Raw genomic sequence first — 17,772 nt, 5'->3', positions numbered from 1 at the left:
GAAAAAATAAATACAAGGCGGTTAACATCTCCCTTTTCTGTGATCCCTGTAGGAAGGGCTTAGAACTTGGTTGCAATTTTACCGTATACCTATTGGGCAGATCCTCCCCCTTTCCTGTTTGAGTCAGGGGGCACCAGAGGTACAGGAAACGGGAAATTTCCCCATCAAGGGCAACAATAGAAGCATAACAGAATATCTAGCACTCCATCCTAAACTTACAAATATATTTTTGTCTCGACTCGCACTAAGATTACCATGTAGTAAAATGTAAACCCGCCCAAAACTGATCGTTCTATTATTAGTAGATGCTGACTCACCCAAAGCTTTCTTATTTTTCTCAGGGAATCCAAAGATGAGAACTCTACTAACATTTCTGGGGTTGCCCACCCTCTCAAACCTCTAGCAGAATTTTTAGCCTTAAAAATGTTGGCAGCATAACTTTCCATGTACTTAGAGAGCTAAAAGTGTAACTGCACCTTTGGTTCCTCCCTCAGAGCCCACTTCTGATCCAGCACTGTATTGGCTGTGCGACCTTATCAATGTCACATACCTGTCTGGGCCTGCGCTCTATACTCAAATTTATTCATAGGGAGAGCTCTCGAGTACAAGGTTGTACTCTGGACTAGTGGTCCAAAAGACTGAATGAGTGTATGGGTGGGATTTTGACAAGCAGCTTGTGTGGCGCTGATGAGGCCGCAATGCCAATATCGAGCCAGAATCCAGGACAAGCAAATATAACATTGTTACATGGTTGGTAGGGTTGAATAAAGACACCAATCCATTCAGTTCAACCTGTGTGAATGTGTGCTCATGTCAAAAATCATATCCCATATCCCTGTATATTGTGCTTGCTAAGATGCCCATCTAAGAGTTTTTGGAAACTATGAATACTTCCCACTGACACCACCGATAGTGTAAGTGAGTTCCACATCCTTACTGCCTTGACAGTGAAAAGACCTCTACATAATCAATACATAATAATGTTAAATCGCTTCTCCTCTAATATCATTGAGTGGCTCTGTGTCTTCTTATGCTCCCGGAGATTGAATAATTTATTCCCTATGCTAAAATCATCATTGAGGTATTTGTATATCACTATTCTATCTCTTCTCAAGCGTCTGTTCTCCAGGGAGAATACGTTTAATGTTTCTAGTCGTTCCTTGTAAACTAAGGTCCTCCAGTCCCCTTAATAATATTGTTGTCCTTCTCTGGATTCTCTCCAGTTCCAGGACATCCTTTTGTAGGATTGGTAACCAGAACTAGAAGGCATACTCCCGAGTGGCTGAACTAGAGTTTTATAAAGTGGCAGAATAATCATTTTATCTCTTGAGTAAATCCCCTTTTTTTGCATTCTAATACCAAAAATGCTGGGAACCCAGTTGCAATGTTCTTGAGATAATCACCTCAAGAAACTACATTTTTACCCCACCATTTTGAGGAAGGGAGGTCTGGATAACAAATAAATAAAATATTACTCTGAGTACTTTAAATATAATATGCACAGATTCCCCAATCTGCAAATGCACCAGTGGGCTGCATGTTTGGAGAACGAATTGACATGTTTGATGTATAACTATAGACTAATGATGAATGTTTTATAGACTGTCTTAGGTGATTGAGTGCTTCCAATGGACCATCTCTGCATCTCTCAGAAATGATGGTCCATCAGTATGACTACACTGCTAAAACATAAATGGGCAATACAGACTATGGCATACCTCTGGTAAATGAATAAACCTCTGAGGGCCTTTTGTACATCATACAATAAAAGTTGAGAGACTTTTTACTTTTTGGTAAAATTACGCAATTGTTTTTATTTTAAAACTACAATATATTTGTCTGTGATGCTAAAATGTTTTTTTTTTTTAAAGATATCCGCCCCTTCATTATTACAACACCCATGGCTTTCAGAGTATGCTACTGTGCCTACGCAGTGCTGCTGAAAGACGCGAGGGCAGGGAGGGTGAGGTGAACATAATTAGAGAGACAAAGGTGTAAATTAATATATCTGTGTATATATTTGGTTCTATTTCACACACAGCAATCCTCATATGTAAATTCTCCACAGTAAGATGCAGAAAGGGAGAGAAGGCCCAAGCACATTCTGTGAGAGGTTTCCATGTTCCTAGAAATAGTAGTTGGTAAAGTTACATGCGCAGTGCCTTATGGTTCAAGCTCTACGTCTCTGTAGTACTTGGTGAGTGGAATGTGGAAAATTCAGGCCGGAGAGGTCATAGCAAGGTACATTCCCAGACTCCAGTTTCAGAGTTTTGGTTGTCATGGTATAAAACATCCATCCCTATGCTTACACTTGACACCATTCCTAGAAACTGTAGAACGTTGTACTGGCCATAAAAATATGAAGGAACAACGGTATCACACGTGCATGCTAATATTACATAATAGGGACTTGAAACATACAAACACTGACTATGGTCATCCTACGATTATTCCTCTACATCTCAACATACAAATGGATTTAGTACTTATTTAATATTGTGTTTGTGGTACAAACCAATACAATTAAAAAAAAACTATAAGTTTGCTTCAGTTGTGCTCAACTGTTTCCAATGTAACCCAATGGAGTTGATTTTTTAAAGGCAAGTAGGCTGGTCACTTTACAAGGGAATTTTCCCTTAGCTTGGTGAATGAGGTAAAGCTCTGCTAACTGCCATCATCCAGTCACGTGCAACCAAAACTTATTTTCATTGCACATGATTGGGTATTATTATACAGAATTAATATAGCGCCAACAGTTTCCGCAGTGCTTTACAAGACGGTATTCTTTGCAAAGTTAATTTTCACCACATTCACTAAGCTAAAGGAAATCTCCCTTGCAAAGTAAACATCCTATTTGCCTTTAGTAAATCAATCCAACATCTTAGTGTACATCATTCTAAGATCCAAATAGACTTTTTTTACACAAGAAATCAAAAAGGGGTTGATTTACTAAAACTGGAGGGTGAAAAATCTGGTAGAGCAGTGCATGGTAGCCAATCAACTTCTAACGTCAGCTTATTCAATTCGAATTTTACAAAAAAAATAAAAAACTGGAAGCTGGTTTCTATTTAGAGCTGCACCAGATTTTGTCCTCTTCAATTTTAGTAAAAAAAAAAAAAAAAAAAAAACCAAAGCGTAAAGTAACCTGAATTGAGTGTCAGAATTTCAACACTAAGTGGACTTTCCCATCTGGTCTAGACTACATGCAATGTCATTTTATGCTTTACAACTTTCTATTCATCATATTAAAAACTTTTAGCTCATAAATCAGTTATCTGCAACAAAAAGAAACGTGAGAATAACATTCTGTCACAACATTCAATAAACTGTCGAATTACCTTCACATTATGTCATACAGCACATTCTATTCTACAACAGTTCCCAAACAGCTGTAAATTCAGACAACCGACGACAATTATAGTAAAAGCACAAGCAATATTTGTGTTCATAAGGAAGCACTTAAGTGACATCTTTCTCCATCCTATGACATCAGCCACTCATAACACACTTGTATTTCATGAAAACAAGAGCTTTCCTTGCCCTAACAAAGCAGTTAGCTATTACTGCCACTTATCAGAGGTGTATGACGTCCAGCGTGGCCTGATGATCAATCAGACTTCCTACCTTACAGACACAAATACTCTTTTTTCAGTAGCAGGTGCATAAGACATCCCAAACAGCAAATCAGACAAGTAACCTTGCAAATGGCAATGCATCCTTTTTCCTTCTCCTCCTCCCATCACAGCTGTGGATCTGATGTTTTTGAAAGACGCGTTCCCATGCTTTCATTATGGAGAGGTAACACCCACTGGAAAATGGGACATTGCCTTAGGCTCCTGTAATCACCCTACGCAGGACCAGCCCGTGCCACTTCTCCGGCTAGACAAGCCTAGCAAGAAGAAAATCTGCCTGGCTTCTGTCTTTGCGGGGACACAACTCCGAATGAACCACTGGTAAGAATCGTGATTTTGAAAGAGATTCTACAATAAAACTTACTAAAGTAAATGATGTCCCCAAGGGCCAATCTGCTCCTGCAGGTAAAGTAGGGGGCAGAAAGGGACAATGTGGCAATGTTCCCTGTACCTTTTAGGAGGAGTGGACCCCCTCTGTGCATACCTGCCGTTAATCTATCAATTATTATATATGTGCTCTCAAAATGATAGAATTAGGACTGGGGTGCTGTGATGTGGCCGCTGCAGCTTAAAGTGATTGTAAAGTCTTGTTTTATTTTCAATAAAAAACAAACAAACATGTTCTACTTAGATCCCGTTCAGACTGGGGCGATGCTACTTGCGGGGGCGACCTCACAGGTCACGGTGCGCAGCTCGCACCGTGACCTCGGAGCGGCCGGCACGGACTTCATAACATTGAAGTCTATGCAGGTCGCTCCGGGTTGCCCCAAAGAAGCTCTGGACCCTTTTTCTAAGTCGGAGCGACTTGTGTCGCTCCTATTAGAACGGGTCCACAGCTTCTCTATGGCAGGCGACCTACGGCGACCTGTCAGGCGACCGCCCCAGTGTGAACGGGGTCTTACCTCCTCTGTACAGTGGTTTTGCACATAGCAGCCCAGATCCTCCTCTTCTCGGGTCCCTCTTTGGATCCACTGGCCCCTCCCTCTCTGAGTGCCCCCACAGCAAGCAGCTTGCTATGGGGGCACCCGAGCCAAGCCACAGTTTCTTGTGTCCATTCAGACACGGAGCTGCCATTTCGGCCCTACCCCCTCTCTTCTCAATGGCTAACTGACTTTGATTGACAGCAACGGGAGTCAATCGCGCCACTTTTGTGTCTTAGCCAATGGAGGAGGTGAGTCCCCGACGGCTGAGTCGTGGACATCGAGATGGGGCTCAGATAGGTATTGGGGGGGCTGAGGGTTGTGCTGCACACAGAAGGTTTTTTATCTTAATGCATAGAATGCATTAGGATAAAAACCCTTCTGATTTTACAACCACTTTAAGCATATATTTGCAAATGTGTGCAAACTAAACCCCTTGTTTTTGAGGTGAACTGTTAGACAGGGTTAATTTGGTTTGTTGCAGGCTGGCTGGTAAGTGAGCTGCTTTGCTTCTTAGAATTTAGCTGCATCCACAGTCCGATTTCGACTGTATTTACGCAGTATACATGTAAACTTTTGCACAATAATTTGCATGCGTAAATGGACATAGCCATTTGTACTGCCACCCCTACCTAGTGAATTCAGGGCCAGGGGGAGATGTAAACAAATAACCATTATGCAGCAGCAGCAGTGACGCAGGTGTGGAAAACCCTCAACTGTGAATGACAAGGTCATTCTGTGCCCGCGCTGCCACCACCTACACATTGTTGATGTTTACATCTTCCAATGGGCCTGAATGAGTCATTCACTAGGCAGCAGCACAGAATGACCTCGGCCTTCCGTCATTCAGAGTGTAGAGAGCAGAGCCAGCAAACTGTGGTTTTCTCGCTGGACAATTTATTTAATCAACCAGGCATGTAACCCAAAGGTAAATCTGTATGGTTCAAAAGTTGATTTTTAAGGGCTCAGAGTTAAGAATAACACTATTAATAAACTAGCAAAAAAATCAGGAAAACCTACATAATAGGAAGCTGGATTACGTTTATGGCCAGCTGTTTATCTGTTCTTTAGTTCCTTTATGTAATACTTAGACCCATACTTGTATACATCAATTCCAGTAAAACAAGGTAGTGTTCTTTATTTTCTTTCAGTGGCTATGTGCCAATATTTCCATAAAACTAAAAGTATAGGATGCCCACCGCAGGCTCCAAATTTGATATAAACTCCTTATTAAAATAAAAAGAAATATTTGTAAAGTCCATGAATATAACCGTTCAACACTGCCAAGCTATTTTTCGAGTAGCAGGAAATTACCATAAAACAATCCGGCTTCTCATCTTCTCTCTTGTTGCCTTTAAAGACCACAAATGTGATGTCCAGAGTCTGTCTTCATTACTTGTTAATTGTATTTTCAGAAACCATAAGATTAAGTAAAAGCCACACACCCATCATCATTATAACCATGCTTCCAGTATAAAAGCCTTTTATATAGTTTAGTTCCCACAGAAATCTCCAAAGGGGTGGAGACATCAGGTTAATTTAAGCCTCTGACTCACTTTGTATATAGTGATGATATTTTTGGTAGTATAGAGCTTGCGGGCTTCAATGTCATCCATCTATGTTACTGTCAGACCTGTCTAAGTAGGAGTACCCAATTTGAAATAACATAATAAAAAGCTATGTGTGTCATCAACGCCCACCTATTGTTGATCACAGTATTACCTTGGACATAAGTAGGTGGTCAGATCATTAACACATTCAGTTGCAGGGCAATGCTGTTATTTGGTTCAGGTAAGTCCAAAGCCGCGTTCTCTTGTTTTTCCAAGCATGCATGGCTGTGCTTTGCAGGAGGCCCCTTTGGCACCATGTTGTACTAATCTCAGGGGGACAATGTTAAGCAGGGAAACCCACTCCATTGAGAATTTACTCCAAGAAAAATCAGGTTAGGGTGTCTAGTTGAACCCTAAAGCCTTGTACACACGAGTCGAAATTTGGCCGGGAATTTTCGTCCGAAGACCGATATGCCGATTTTTGGCTTGTTAGTATGATGCTTCCGACAACCCACTCCGACTTTTCGGCCGAAAAAATTCTGGTGTGTAGGCTATAAAATTTTTGTCCTCCGTCAAAACATGTCCGATTTTCGTGCAGTCAGTACAGATTTCGACAGGAAAAAATCTTATGAGCAAGACTGGGCATGCTCAGAGAAGAAAGAACACAAAGAAAGCAAACCAACACATGACATCACTTCTGAAGTAGAATTCTGTCGTGCGGGAAAATTCGTGTGCAGTCTAGAGCACATTTCAACCAACAAAACACAACTCTGGACAAAAGACGGACGACCAGTCGGCGGAAATTCGTTGCATGTGTACGAGGCTTAAGGTTTCCCTTAAAGAGACTGTCAACCAATCCTCTATGTCTACCTGAAACCTGGTCAAGCTCTTTTGAAGGATCAGTGGTCTCCAGCATAATATTTTGTTGCTAAAGTTTTTGGCTTGCGGCATTGCATTTCAATGCAGGGATTTTTTTGGCATTATTGTTGTAATACTAGTTTCATTGTAATCGTCATTGGTGGCTTGATAGAAAAGAAGGTTAAATTAGGGAGATAGGTGTGGATTTTTTTTTAAGTTAAAGTGGAGCTCCACCTAAAAGGGGAAGCTCCGCTTAAAGGACTCGTACCCTGTTCCTCTTGAAGAATTGGCACTTTTGATGAGCGAGGGGGGGGGGGGTATCTGATTTTGACAGGTACCCGCTCTAACCGCCTAGACGATTGGAAGTTCTCCTCCCTCCCTCTCCCCCCCTGCAGTTTTCTGGGACACGTGACAGGTCCCAGAAGACTGCTTGACCATTTACCATGTGCAGAGGTGGGCACCTGGCTGTGAAGCCGCAAGCTGTTAACATGCCAGCGCCGAGGAAAGAATAAAACAGAGTCACATGATCACTTTCTCTTGCTTAGCAGATCACGGACATGCGGGTGGACGTTTTGAAATCTGGAGGCATGTACATCATTATCAGAAGTGACGCATGGCTCTGAGCTTTAGCATTTCCAAGCAGATGGAACGCAAACACATACACGGTGGCATAACCTCACTTTTCCCAGAGGACCTGCAGCCATTCACAGCAAGGTTGGCTCCGAAACCCACTGTCAATCAACAGCAGAGGGATGGCCGGGAGGTGTGGCCACACACAGGCCACGGAAGAAACAGGCAGGTCGTGTACTTGCGCAGCCTGCCTGTGTCCGAGTACGGCATGACTGAGGACGCAAACTGACCATGCTAGCACGGATTCGCTAGTGTGGTCAGTTTTCAACCTGGTGATAGGAAACTGGAAGGATCAACCAGGTAATCTAGAAGAATAAATCGATGCAATAATATATTATTATGAAAAGCACTGCTGAAACACATTAGGAAACAGATTGAATATATTTGATTTTTGCGTTTACAAACACGTTAAGGGTTATGCTAAGGGGATAAGGTGAAACTTTTGGGTTTAAGGACCTGCTGTCAAAATACAATACCGCAGCCGGAGATTTGTCCATCTGCAATGTGCACCATGGATGGAGGAATCTGTAAAATGTATTCCTTTCAGCCTGGAGACTGAATGGAAAAAAAGATATATGTGCATGGCCAACTTAAGGGAGGTTGATGTTAAGGATTAGGTTCAGTGATATCTTTGGGGGTTCTATTAGCTTTAAGATCAGGGGTTGGGTTAAAGTGTATTTTCTTTGCATATGGGATTGAATAGAGAGAGGTTTCTAAAATGTTCAAATGTGTTCCAAGAAAAACGTTTATGCTTTATAGGTAAAGCAGTAATATATCACATAATCCTGAATGGTAAATAATAGGGTGAAAATAACATGCTCTAAATAACACAGGCACTAAAACAAGACACGTGAGAAAAATATCCTGCCCAAACATGATTTTAATCAAAGAGGAGGGAAACACTACAATAGGTAATGAGATGATTGTGGCTGAAGGTCATGGGACCTGGTTACTCAATAACAAATGAATAAAGTAGCAGGGAAGATGAATAATTTTAAAGTGGTAAGTATGCTGGACTATTTTGACATTTAAAAATACAAGCCCTAGACAGTCCCTACTCCCTAAAAATCTTAAACTGGCCATTTATCATTTTTGCTGGTTCCCAATGAATAGCCTCAAAAAAATCAAAGTACACCGGGCAGAAGATCATCCACTGAACACCACTTGCATCCAATCATGGAGGAATCTGATAGATTCCTTTCTTTTAGCCTGCATGCTGAACAACAGAAATGTATGCTGTATGGCCAGCTTTACTGCTCCTAAAGGAAACCTTAAAGCTGTGCATGGAAGAGCTGTGCATGGAATGACTTCACTGGCTGGTCTGAGAAGCAGAAAAGAAACATAAAACCGGAGTTGGGGAGTGTTCCCAAGGTGAAGCATGACACTGTATAATATAATACAAGTGTATGAAAGCCAGTGAAGATGTTGGCATCAAGGGACAACAGCTAAGGAGGAGTGGCATTTATAGATAACTCAGCATACAGTTGGTGCTGCAAGAATAGAAGATGAAACTTGAGAATTTTTTTGGAAACATAGTGAAAATGTATAAATTGACCAGATTCTTGTGGTCTGGAGCTATGAATGAGGGGTATGTTTTGGAGATGACTCCCATGCTAAAAAGACAAGACACAGAGGTGAGGAATGAAGGAGAGGGCTGAATCAAGGGTAATGCAAAGCCCCAATATGTCAGGCAGTGTCAGTAATGTAAATGATATAGACCAGGGCTTCCCAAACTTTTTGAGCCGAGATCCACTTCTGAATACAGTTATTTTTTGGGACCCACTTGCTTGTAATTGAATATTGTAAAGCGCTACAGAATTTGTTGGTGCTATATAAATGCAAATAATAATAATGCATATTTTAAAGGGAGGGGGATGTTAAATTAAAAATATCAATTTACTACTTTTCAATTTAATATTGAATACACTTGCCAGATGTTCTAAGTGAGGGGTCAGAAACCTGTGGCATATAAGCAGAGTTGTAAGTAATCAGCACCCTCATAGACAGTATAAGGCAGGCAGAGGACAGAAATCAACCACCCCAGGACAGTGATCAGTAGGCCATATGGCACTCACCCTCCTTCCTCTCTCAGTGGTCCACAGTGAAGGTAAAGCCTCTGTTTGCCCTCTCCAGGGCCCAGCACACCTCACCCAGAGTCTCCATGATGAGGAGCTCTATGCTGGTGTTGGTGTCCTGGCTCTTCTCCTTCAGATCCTCTACTGGGGTCACAGAAGCTGCTATGAACTCCTGACACCGCCGGACCACCTGGTCCTCCTATGACACCAAGGCTGCCGTCTCTGCCCGCTAAAGCTGAGAGAATCCCACTGCCAGTCTAGCCACCACCGCTGCCGCCAGCAGGACAGAGGGAGCTGGCTCTGCACCCCATGAACATATCCTACATAACACCCTACATACATACTCACTGATGCAAGTATCCTCCTTGCGGGAAATGCAGACCAGCGTCCGTAAACTGCGTGAGCAGGGCCCTGAATCCATCACGATTTGACTGCTCTGGCTCTCTGTAATTTGCGCGGGCTCGCACAGCACAATTTAAGCAAGCCCGCTCTCAGTGATTTCCGGCTCAGCGTGACCGACTCAAACGCAGCTCTCGACCCACCAGTGGGTCCCGACCCATAGTTTGGGAACTCCTGATATATATTGGTTTACATTTTAAAGTGCTCAAAAAACCTGGAGGAGACAGATGGTCCCCTAATGATGTCAGAACAGAAGATGGCGATGGCCCAGAGTGCTGAGACAGAGTGGTGGCCTACACTCCCACACTAGGTGAGTGTTTGAGGCCAACTCCCCTATCAAGTGTTCATAACCCTGCTTAAAATCCGGGGAATATGATCTGCTTGTTCAAAAAATGTGGGAGTACTCAGAGTAAAAAATGGTATCATCAGTCTGACAGGACACCAATATGGTGGCATCAAACAGAGGTAAGTAAGCATCTCCTGGACACACAATGGAGCCTGTTTGTCTATGTCAGAGTTTCCCCACAATGCTCTTTAATAACGCAAGGGAGTTGACCTTCATTCATTTAAAGGTTGATGCTTGGATAATGTCAATGGTTATTATACTAGACAAACTGTAGGAAAATCAATATTCACAATCATTAATGATAAATACGTTCCAGATAATGCATTTAAATGCTTCAAAACAGTCCACGATAGAAAAACAATTTTCGTAAAAGGGCATACATATCTCCATCTCACACACATACTGTATATATGGGTGGGTTCTCAGTTTGTTTGGAACATTCCTTGGCATCTACGGTAATAAAAACAAGTGCAATAAAAAGAACCCCGTGTTTTTGCCTCTATGTGTTGAATATAACCATACAGGTGCTTTAATGACCTTGTGAGGCAAGGTTGTAATTGTAATTTTATTATAAGCATTTGTAGGCCTTGGCATCAGTCATAGGGCAGCACTAAGCCTCAGCAAAGGCGTGTTGAAGTGTATGTAGATGGTATTGAAATGTAATTCAGGAGACATAAAACTATATCTATATTATATTGCTTGTTGGTCTAAATATCAAAATATAGCTGTAAATAGAAAATAGGAAATCTGCTTTAAGCAAAATCTAGAATCTGCTTAAAAGTGCATTTCAAGGAGGCACAACTCCACCAAACTCATCATTAAGATGTGTAACTAGGTTAGGATAGCATGGTGCCTACATATAGCCTTATTGTGGAGGGCTGATCATGGTTTAAAGCAGGCATGGCCAACCTGCGGCCCGGAATCGCAGGCAATGCGGCCCACTGCCCCCTGACCATTTTTTTTTCTTTTCTGCTGGGGAGGAAGGAAGTCGAGTCGGGTTCACAGCCACAGAGGCAGCCTTGGAGGGGATCATCCACTAGTTGTGTTAAATTAGTGCTGGGGCGGGGTGTTCACGGCAGCACGGTAAGGGCGCGGTGGCGTTTTATTACTTATATACCTTAACTATAGTATATATTTTATATGCGGCCCGAGAAAATTTCTCTACACTCAATGTGGCCCAGAGAAGCCGAAAGGTTGGACACCCATGGTTTAAAGTATAGGTTTTAGAATTGGACTGCTCATTCAGAAGCAGTGGTGATAAGCTGGTTACTAGGGTAGGCCCTGTGCCATGGTTACCCAGAGAGCTCTAGATACAGGGTCCACAGGAAAATATATACAGCGTTTTGCACCCACAGCAAACATCCGATTTATCAAGTCGTATTCTTTAATAATTAAAAGTAAACATTTGCTAAGGATGATCGTGAACCTCCTGCAGGGACCTGTACACTAGTTCTGTCTCATTAGAGATCATCAGCCCCCACTCATTGTATCTACTAATTCCCAGTAACAATACTGCTTTAGAATTTTAGAAAATAGTTTTTGAGAAAACAAATTGGGTAATCTGAATGTTTTGCCCTATACCCCATTCAAAGTCTAAAATGTATCAAAAGGTCGCAGTTCTCCTGAAGAAAAAAAAAAAACATTACCACCCCACCATGATACATTGATGGCAGTGCATTGGTAGCAGGTGTTTCGTTGATAAAAAAATAATTATTTTAGAAAAAAATTGGTCAGAAAATAAATTCTCCACCAAGCAGCACCTACATCCAATGAGATACGGGTACTGTTTGGATATTTTTTCACAGCCGGGGGTGGTGGCTGTCAGAATTCAATAGCCAGCACTGCAGATTTGTCCATCTGTGCTGTTTATTGTGAATTGGGCAATTTTGGCATGTATGGCCAGCTTTGCACTAACTTGGTTTTTGGATGCCAGCAAAAAGGCAGACAGTCCTGGGTATGCTCTATCTATCATCTGGGAGTCCCATGCATCTCAAAGAAGCGGCTCCTATAGGCGTTTGAGCTTTTTTGAGCTCACATTTTTTCTGCCTGGAAACTCCCCTCCATGTTAGCCAATGTGTCCATGCACACCATGGCTTTTTCAGGGTTTTACCAGCATATGGCGCTTATAGGCAGAAACCCCCCCCCCCCCCCCCACCAAACTCGCGTTTTTTGAGCAGAAAAGACGTCTAAGTGCCCAAAAACGCACAAAAGTGCACGAAAAAGCTCAACGGAGCTTGAAAACACATAAAAAAATAGGAGGGTTTGTGGAAAAAAAAGTGATATCGGATCACAGACACACCGACAAGAGGAAATTAGATGCACATTCCGACACCCTTTGACATCTTTTGTGTCTTGATCTCCATGAACTTTTATTTGATACAATTATTCTATTTAAGCTCAAAAAAGTTTAAAGAAGCTCACAGGAGCTCAAAGAAGCTCTTTAAAAAAATGCAAAAGAGCCCAAAAAAAGTACAAGCTTCTTCAAGCTGATATAAAAGCTCAAAAGTCTGGAAAAGGGGATTTTTTTTGAGCTGCGGTATGCAAGAATCCTTACAGGAAGAAAAATAAAAAAAACCCCAACAAACTCAATTTTTTAAGAGGAGCTTTTGAGCAGAAATGACGCCTAGTGCCCAAAAACGCATGAAAAAGCGTAAAAAAAAAAAAAGTTTAAAAAGAGCAGAAAAACTAAAAAAAAAGCTCAAAAGTGCACAAAGAAATTGGAAAAAGGGGAGGTTTCATGTAAAAAAAAAAAAAATGCTCAAAGTGCAAAAGAGCACAAAAAAGTACAAGCTTCTTCAAGCTGAAATAAAAGCTCAAATGCCTGGAAAAGCAGATTTTTATGCAGTGTGCATGAGCCCTTTCAGGCAGAAAAAAACCCCACCAAACTCCCGTTTTTGAGAAAAGCTTTCCAGCAGAAATGACACCAAAGTGCCAAAAAGCGTGAAAAGGCATGCAAAAGTGAAAAAAAAGCTTGAAAACGCACAAAAAAAATAAAAAAACAGAACAAATTAGCTGAGCTAAAAAAAAAAAAAATGTATGTTCAAAAAAATGTGCAAAAGAGCACAAAAAAAAAAGCACAAGCTTCTTCAAGCTGAAATACGTAGAAGCTCAAATGCCTGTAGAAGCATTTTTTTTTTTTTTTAGCTGCAGTGTGCATGAGTCCTAAACATGTTTTAAGAAAAATATTCACTAATACAATAAAAAAAAAGAAAAAGGGATGAAACATCAATTTACACGTTTTACGCTGTTGCACCATGTGTTAAAAAGTCCCCTGTTTTCTTTGTATTGTGTCCTTTGTGTAATATACCCGGTGTGCCTGCCTGTCCTCCATTGGCCAAGAATTCTGCTGACAAGTGCCGCCCTGCACACCCATTTACTGGGAAGATCAGTGTACTGCTGCTTCTCCAACCCCAGCTATCCAAGTCTCTATGCAGCTGAAAATGAAGGCTATGTTTTCACTCATAAAAGAATAAACATAAAGGTATTTATAATATATATATATATACACATTTTTTTTTCACACACACGTTTTGTCTTTCATTCCCATTTTAAACTGAATGGGTTGTTTTACAAGGTAAGGGTTCACATATACAGTAAAATCTTGGACTGAAAGTAACTTGGTTTGAAAGTGTTTTTCACGACAAGCAAAATTTTTTTATACATTTTGACCTGATAGACAAGCGATGTCTTGACATAGAAGTAGCGTCATGTCACAACTGAGTATATAAGAGAAGAGAGACGCCTCTAAGTGTAGCAATATGGTTACATTTAATGAAGGTACAACATTTAGCAACTTACATGGCTGATGAATAAAACACACATCTAAGTACGCAGGCATCTGGGGCAAAGCTGTCCACATAGACCATCCTCCACACCGCCATCCCTTTCCCGCTGTGCTCTACGAGTGCTTCAAGCCTCGCTTTCAGATCACTCTACTGCAGGGTAGTCTTCCCAGTCACCACTGCAGACTGACAACAGTGAGAGCCGGCGGTGAGAGGATGATCTATGTCAGGGATCCTCAAACTACGGCCCTCCAGCTGTTGTGGAACTACACATCCCATGAGTCATTGTAAAACTCTGACATTCACACACAAGACCAGGCATGATGGGAATTGTAGTTCCTGAACAACTGGAGGGCCATAGTTTGAAGACCCCTGGTCTATGTGGACAGCTTTACACTGGATGCCTTCATACTTAGATGTGTCTCTTAGTGCCTATTCACACTACCGCGACTGGTCAGCCTGACAAGTCGCGGTCCATGCAGTGCTACGGGAACCGTTTTAATAGGAGCGACTCAAGTCGCTCCAACTTAGAAAGTAGTTCCTGTACTACTTTGGGGCAACATCGGAGCGATTTGCATTGACATTCATTATATGAAGTCCGTGCAAGTCGCGGTGCACGCGACTTCACAGGTCGCCCCCGAAGTCGTGCCGTGTTAGTGTGAACCGGCACTTATAATCATCAAGCATGTGAGTTGCTAAATGTTGAACCTTCATTAAATGTAACCATATTGCTACACTTAGAGGCGCCTCTCTTCTCTATTATACTCTGTAGCTCCTGCTGGATTTTGCTTCTAATCCCCTTGTGGAGGCGCCATTTGTAGATGGACATTTTATGGTTACACAACACATCACATTGCTATAATGTTTTTATATGGACTATAAACTGAAGGACTCATGAATAAATGGTTGTGGAACGAATTGTCTGAGTTTCCATTATCTCCTATGGGGAAATTTGCTTTGATATAAGAGTGCTTTGGATTACAAGCATGTTTCCGGAACGAACTATACTCGCAATCCAAGGTTTTACTGCACATGAATCATCATACAGCCTCGTCGTACTAGTCCTATTCAGGAGTAACAATTCAATACAGGAGGTTTCCAAAGGCATTTCTAAAAGACTGTCCCATCTTCTAAAATATTTTAATATCTAATAAATGACATAAGAAGGGGATTGTTATTCTATAAAGAAACAGTTGCCAGAAAATGACTTTCCCCTACGGTGCCACCTGTCAATTCCCTTGTGAATGGGTTAAAGTTCTTGGCTTGGATATAAAGAATCCATAACTGGACAGACCTGCTTGGCAGGCTCATGAAGGGGGACTATGAAAAAAAGCACACATTCAGATGCCGGGGCTTTCAGAGCTTACTGCTCAGGGATCATGACTGCTTTGTTTAAATGCACAAGATCAGTTTCCTCCTTAATGCACTTGGCAGCTCCTCGGCAAAACCGATCACAGGCGCAGTTGGCAATCTGACACTGTGCCAGCAGGAGATTTTGTGGCTTTCTTTGGGAAGTAATGTTGTCTGCTTATTACAGCACAGCTCTTTAAAATCAGAATGTTGTGGGTGGAAGGAACTCAGTCCTGCCAGCACTCCATGTGGCTGAGGACAAATCACTTTGGGGGCTGAATATCAAGTTATTTGTCTCTATGTAGCCTGACATTTATTTGATATCCCCTACTCAGCTCTCTACGTCAAGTAGAATAAATGTCTGCGAGGCGAGCGAGGCGAATGCCAGCTACGGCTCAGGACTGTCATCTCGCAATGACTGGGCAAAGGAAAGCAAAATGAGAGGAAGCATATCCATGTTCTGTCAGGATTAGATGGCTAATATAACGTGTGCTTGTTCCATTCAATAGGAGTCTGGAGCTTTGCTTGAATGCCGCTGAGCCGCTATAGACCAAATGCATCTCTTGTAGTCATCTTCAGCCTCACAGAACACCTTCCAGGGCTAGATAATTCCCAGCAAACTTAGGAAAGTTCAAAAGTCACAACGTATTATAAGGCCCCTTTACCACGAGTGATTCACTCAGGTCCACCTGTCCATTTGATCGGACCTTCCATTCTCCTGGGCAGTCAGATGTAAACGGACTTGGGTCTGTCTACACCTACCTACCTCCAGGTTTGGTCCAATACGGCAAAAATAAAATGTATGGGGATCCGTTCCCCTCTGTCTGGCCAGATCTGATTGGCAGGCAGACTCTGCCCATAGAGCAGAGCGGACACGGACCTGTCATCTGGCCGCTCTGCTCAGAAAAAAACGGATCTGGCCCGTGTAAAAGGGGCCCTACAGTAACCTGAACAATTACTTTAACAAAAGGCAAAAAAGCCCCTAATTAGGTGGGACTATATAGGCCTATACAGTCCCACCTAATAAGAGGCTTTTTGACTTTGTTTATGTCTCATTGGGACGATGGCAACCCACATCCTGGATTCCGAAAAATTGGGTAATATTCACATTGAAAAATGACTTTATGCAATTTAAACAACATCTGGTAGTTGCAAATTAGGCTTGCACTGGATGGCTTCTCTGTAAGCTTAGTCTTGAGAGAAAGAGGTTCAAGGAGGATGCTCAAGGTGTCCCTTAAAATAGTTGTAAACCTCAGACATGAAATCGGAACAGAGCATATCCCTCTATAGAGTGTATGTATCTCATTCCAGAGCTCTAAGTGTAATTTCTCTCTGCTGCCTCGTTTCTCTATCTGCATGAGTCCCTTTTGACAAGTTTTTCTGTACCAAAAGGTAAAGAGGAGACAGGGGAGGGATCGCCAGCACACAACCTTTGATTGACAGCCTCAGCTCGAATCTTGGCTGGTGTGTGTGTGTGTGTGTGTGTGTGTGTAGGGGGAGGGGTGTCCTTTCCCTCCAATCAGCTCTCAGAGCTCTACAGAATGTAACTTCAGCTCTGCACCTCTGAAGCTCAGACAAGCTGTAAAAATTCTGAACTTTGAACGGTCGAAAACAATAGATGGGTGCAGATAAACAGGTAAGACTTATGTGGGAGAATTTGTTAAAAGACGAAGTACAGCCAAAGCTCGTTTCCCTGTACTTCTTCTGTGAATCACAGGAGTGCAGTTTGTTCTGCACTCCTGTGACTCGTTTTCAGCAGACAGCAGGCTAAAGTCCACTGTTGGCCGATGTCACAGAGCCGGCCCTGGCTCAGGAAAGGATTGCGACCATATGCTGGGATCTGCCCACATGCCTGGACTGGCATCTGACTCAGCCTCTCAGTGTGGGGAGGGCAGAGCAGAGAGCCAGTGATTGACAGTCACCACCCCGCTGCTCTCGAAGCTCTGAGAACTGAGCTATTAGCAGTGATTGATCGCTCAGCATACAATAAAAAAGAAAGAGAGAGAAAACAGCTGTGCCCGGAACTGTAGTACCTGTAGTATCTATACGTATCTAAATCATGAGTACTTTAGGCACGTATTTTACGCAGGATATTCTTCTAGCTCGGCTGGCAAGAATCTGCGTTCTGTGCAGAAAATACTCGAATGCCAAATGCATGAACCAAAAAAGGTTACACCATATATCACTGCCATGATGTTGTTAACTTTGGTATGAACTTCTCGTCTCAGAC

The 17,772-nt window shown here is 42.2% G+C and overlaps 1 protein-coding gene across 8 annotated transcripts in view; it reads right to left on the bottom strand.

Annotated features, from left to right (window-relative positions):
• HDAC7 (histone deacetylase 7) overlaps positions 1-17,772 on the bottom strand; it is a 597,866-nt gene that overhangs the window by 107,902 nt on the left and 472,192 nt on the right. Inside the window, exon 1 of one of the 8 annotated variants that reach the window (XM_082245363.1) lies at positions 3,698-3,731. The exons of 6 other annotated variants lie outside the window; for them this stretch is intronic. In XM_082245363.1, the coding sequence (XP_082101489.1) occupies positions 3,698-3,716 (19 nt within the window). In that variant the 5' untranslated portion in view covers positions 3,717-3,731. Of the gene's footprint in view, positions 1-3,624; positions 3,732-17,772 lie in introns of those variants that run through there. One more of the 8 variants, XM_082245367.1, reaches the window with a different exon arrangement.

This window comes from Pelophylax lessonae (genome assembly GCF_965119305.1).
Source record: "Pelophylax lessonae genome assembly, chromosome: 2".
Taxonomy (NCBI): Eukaryota; Metazoa; Chordata; class Amphibia; order Anura; family Ranidae; genus Pelophylax; species Pelophylax lessonae.
This window is presented reverse-complemented; position numbering and strand designations above follow the sequence as displayed.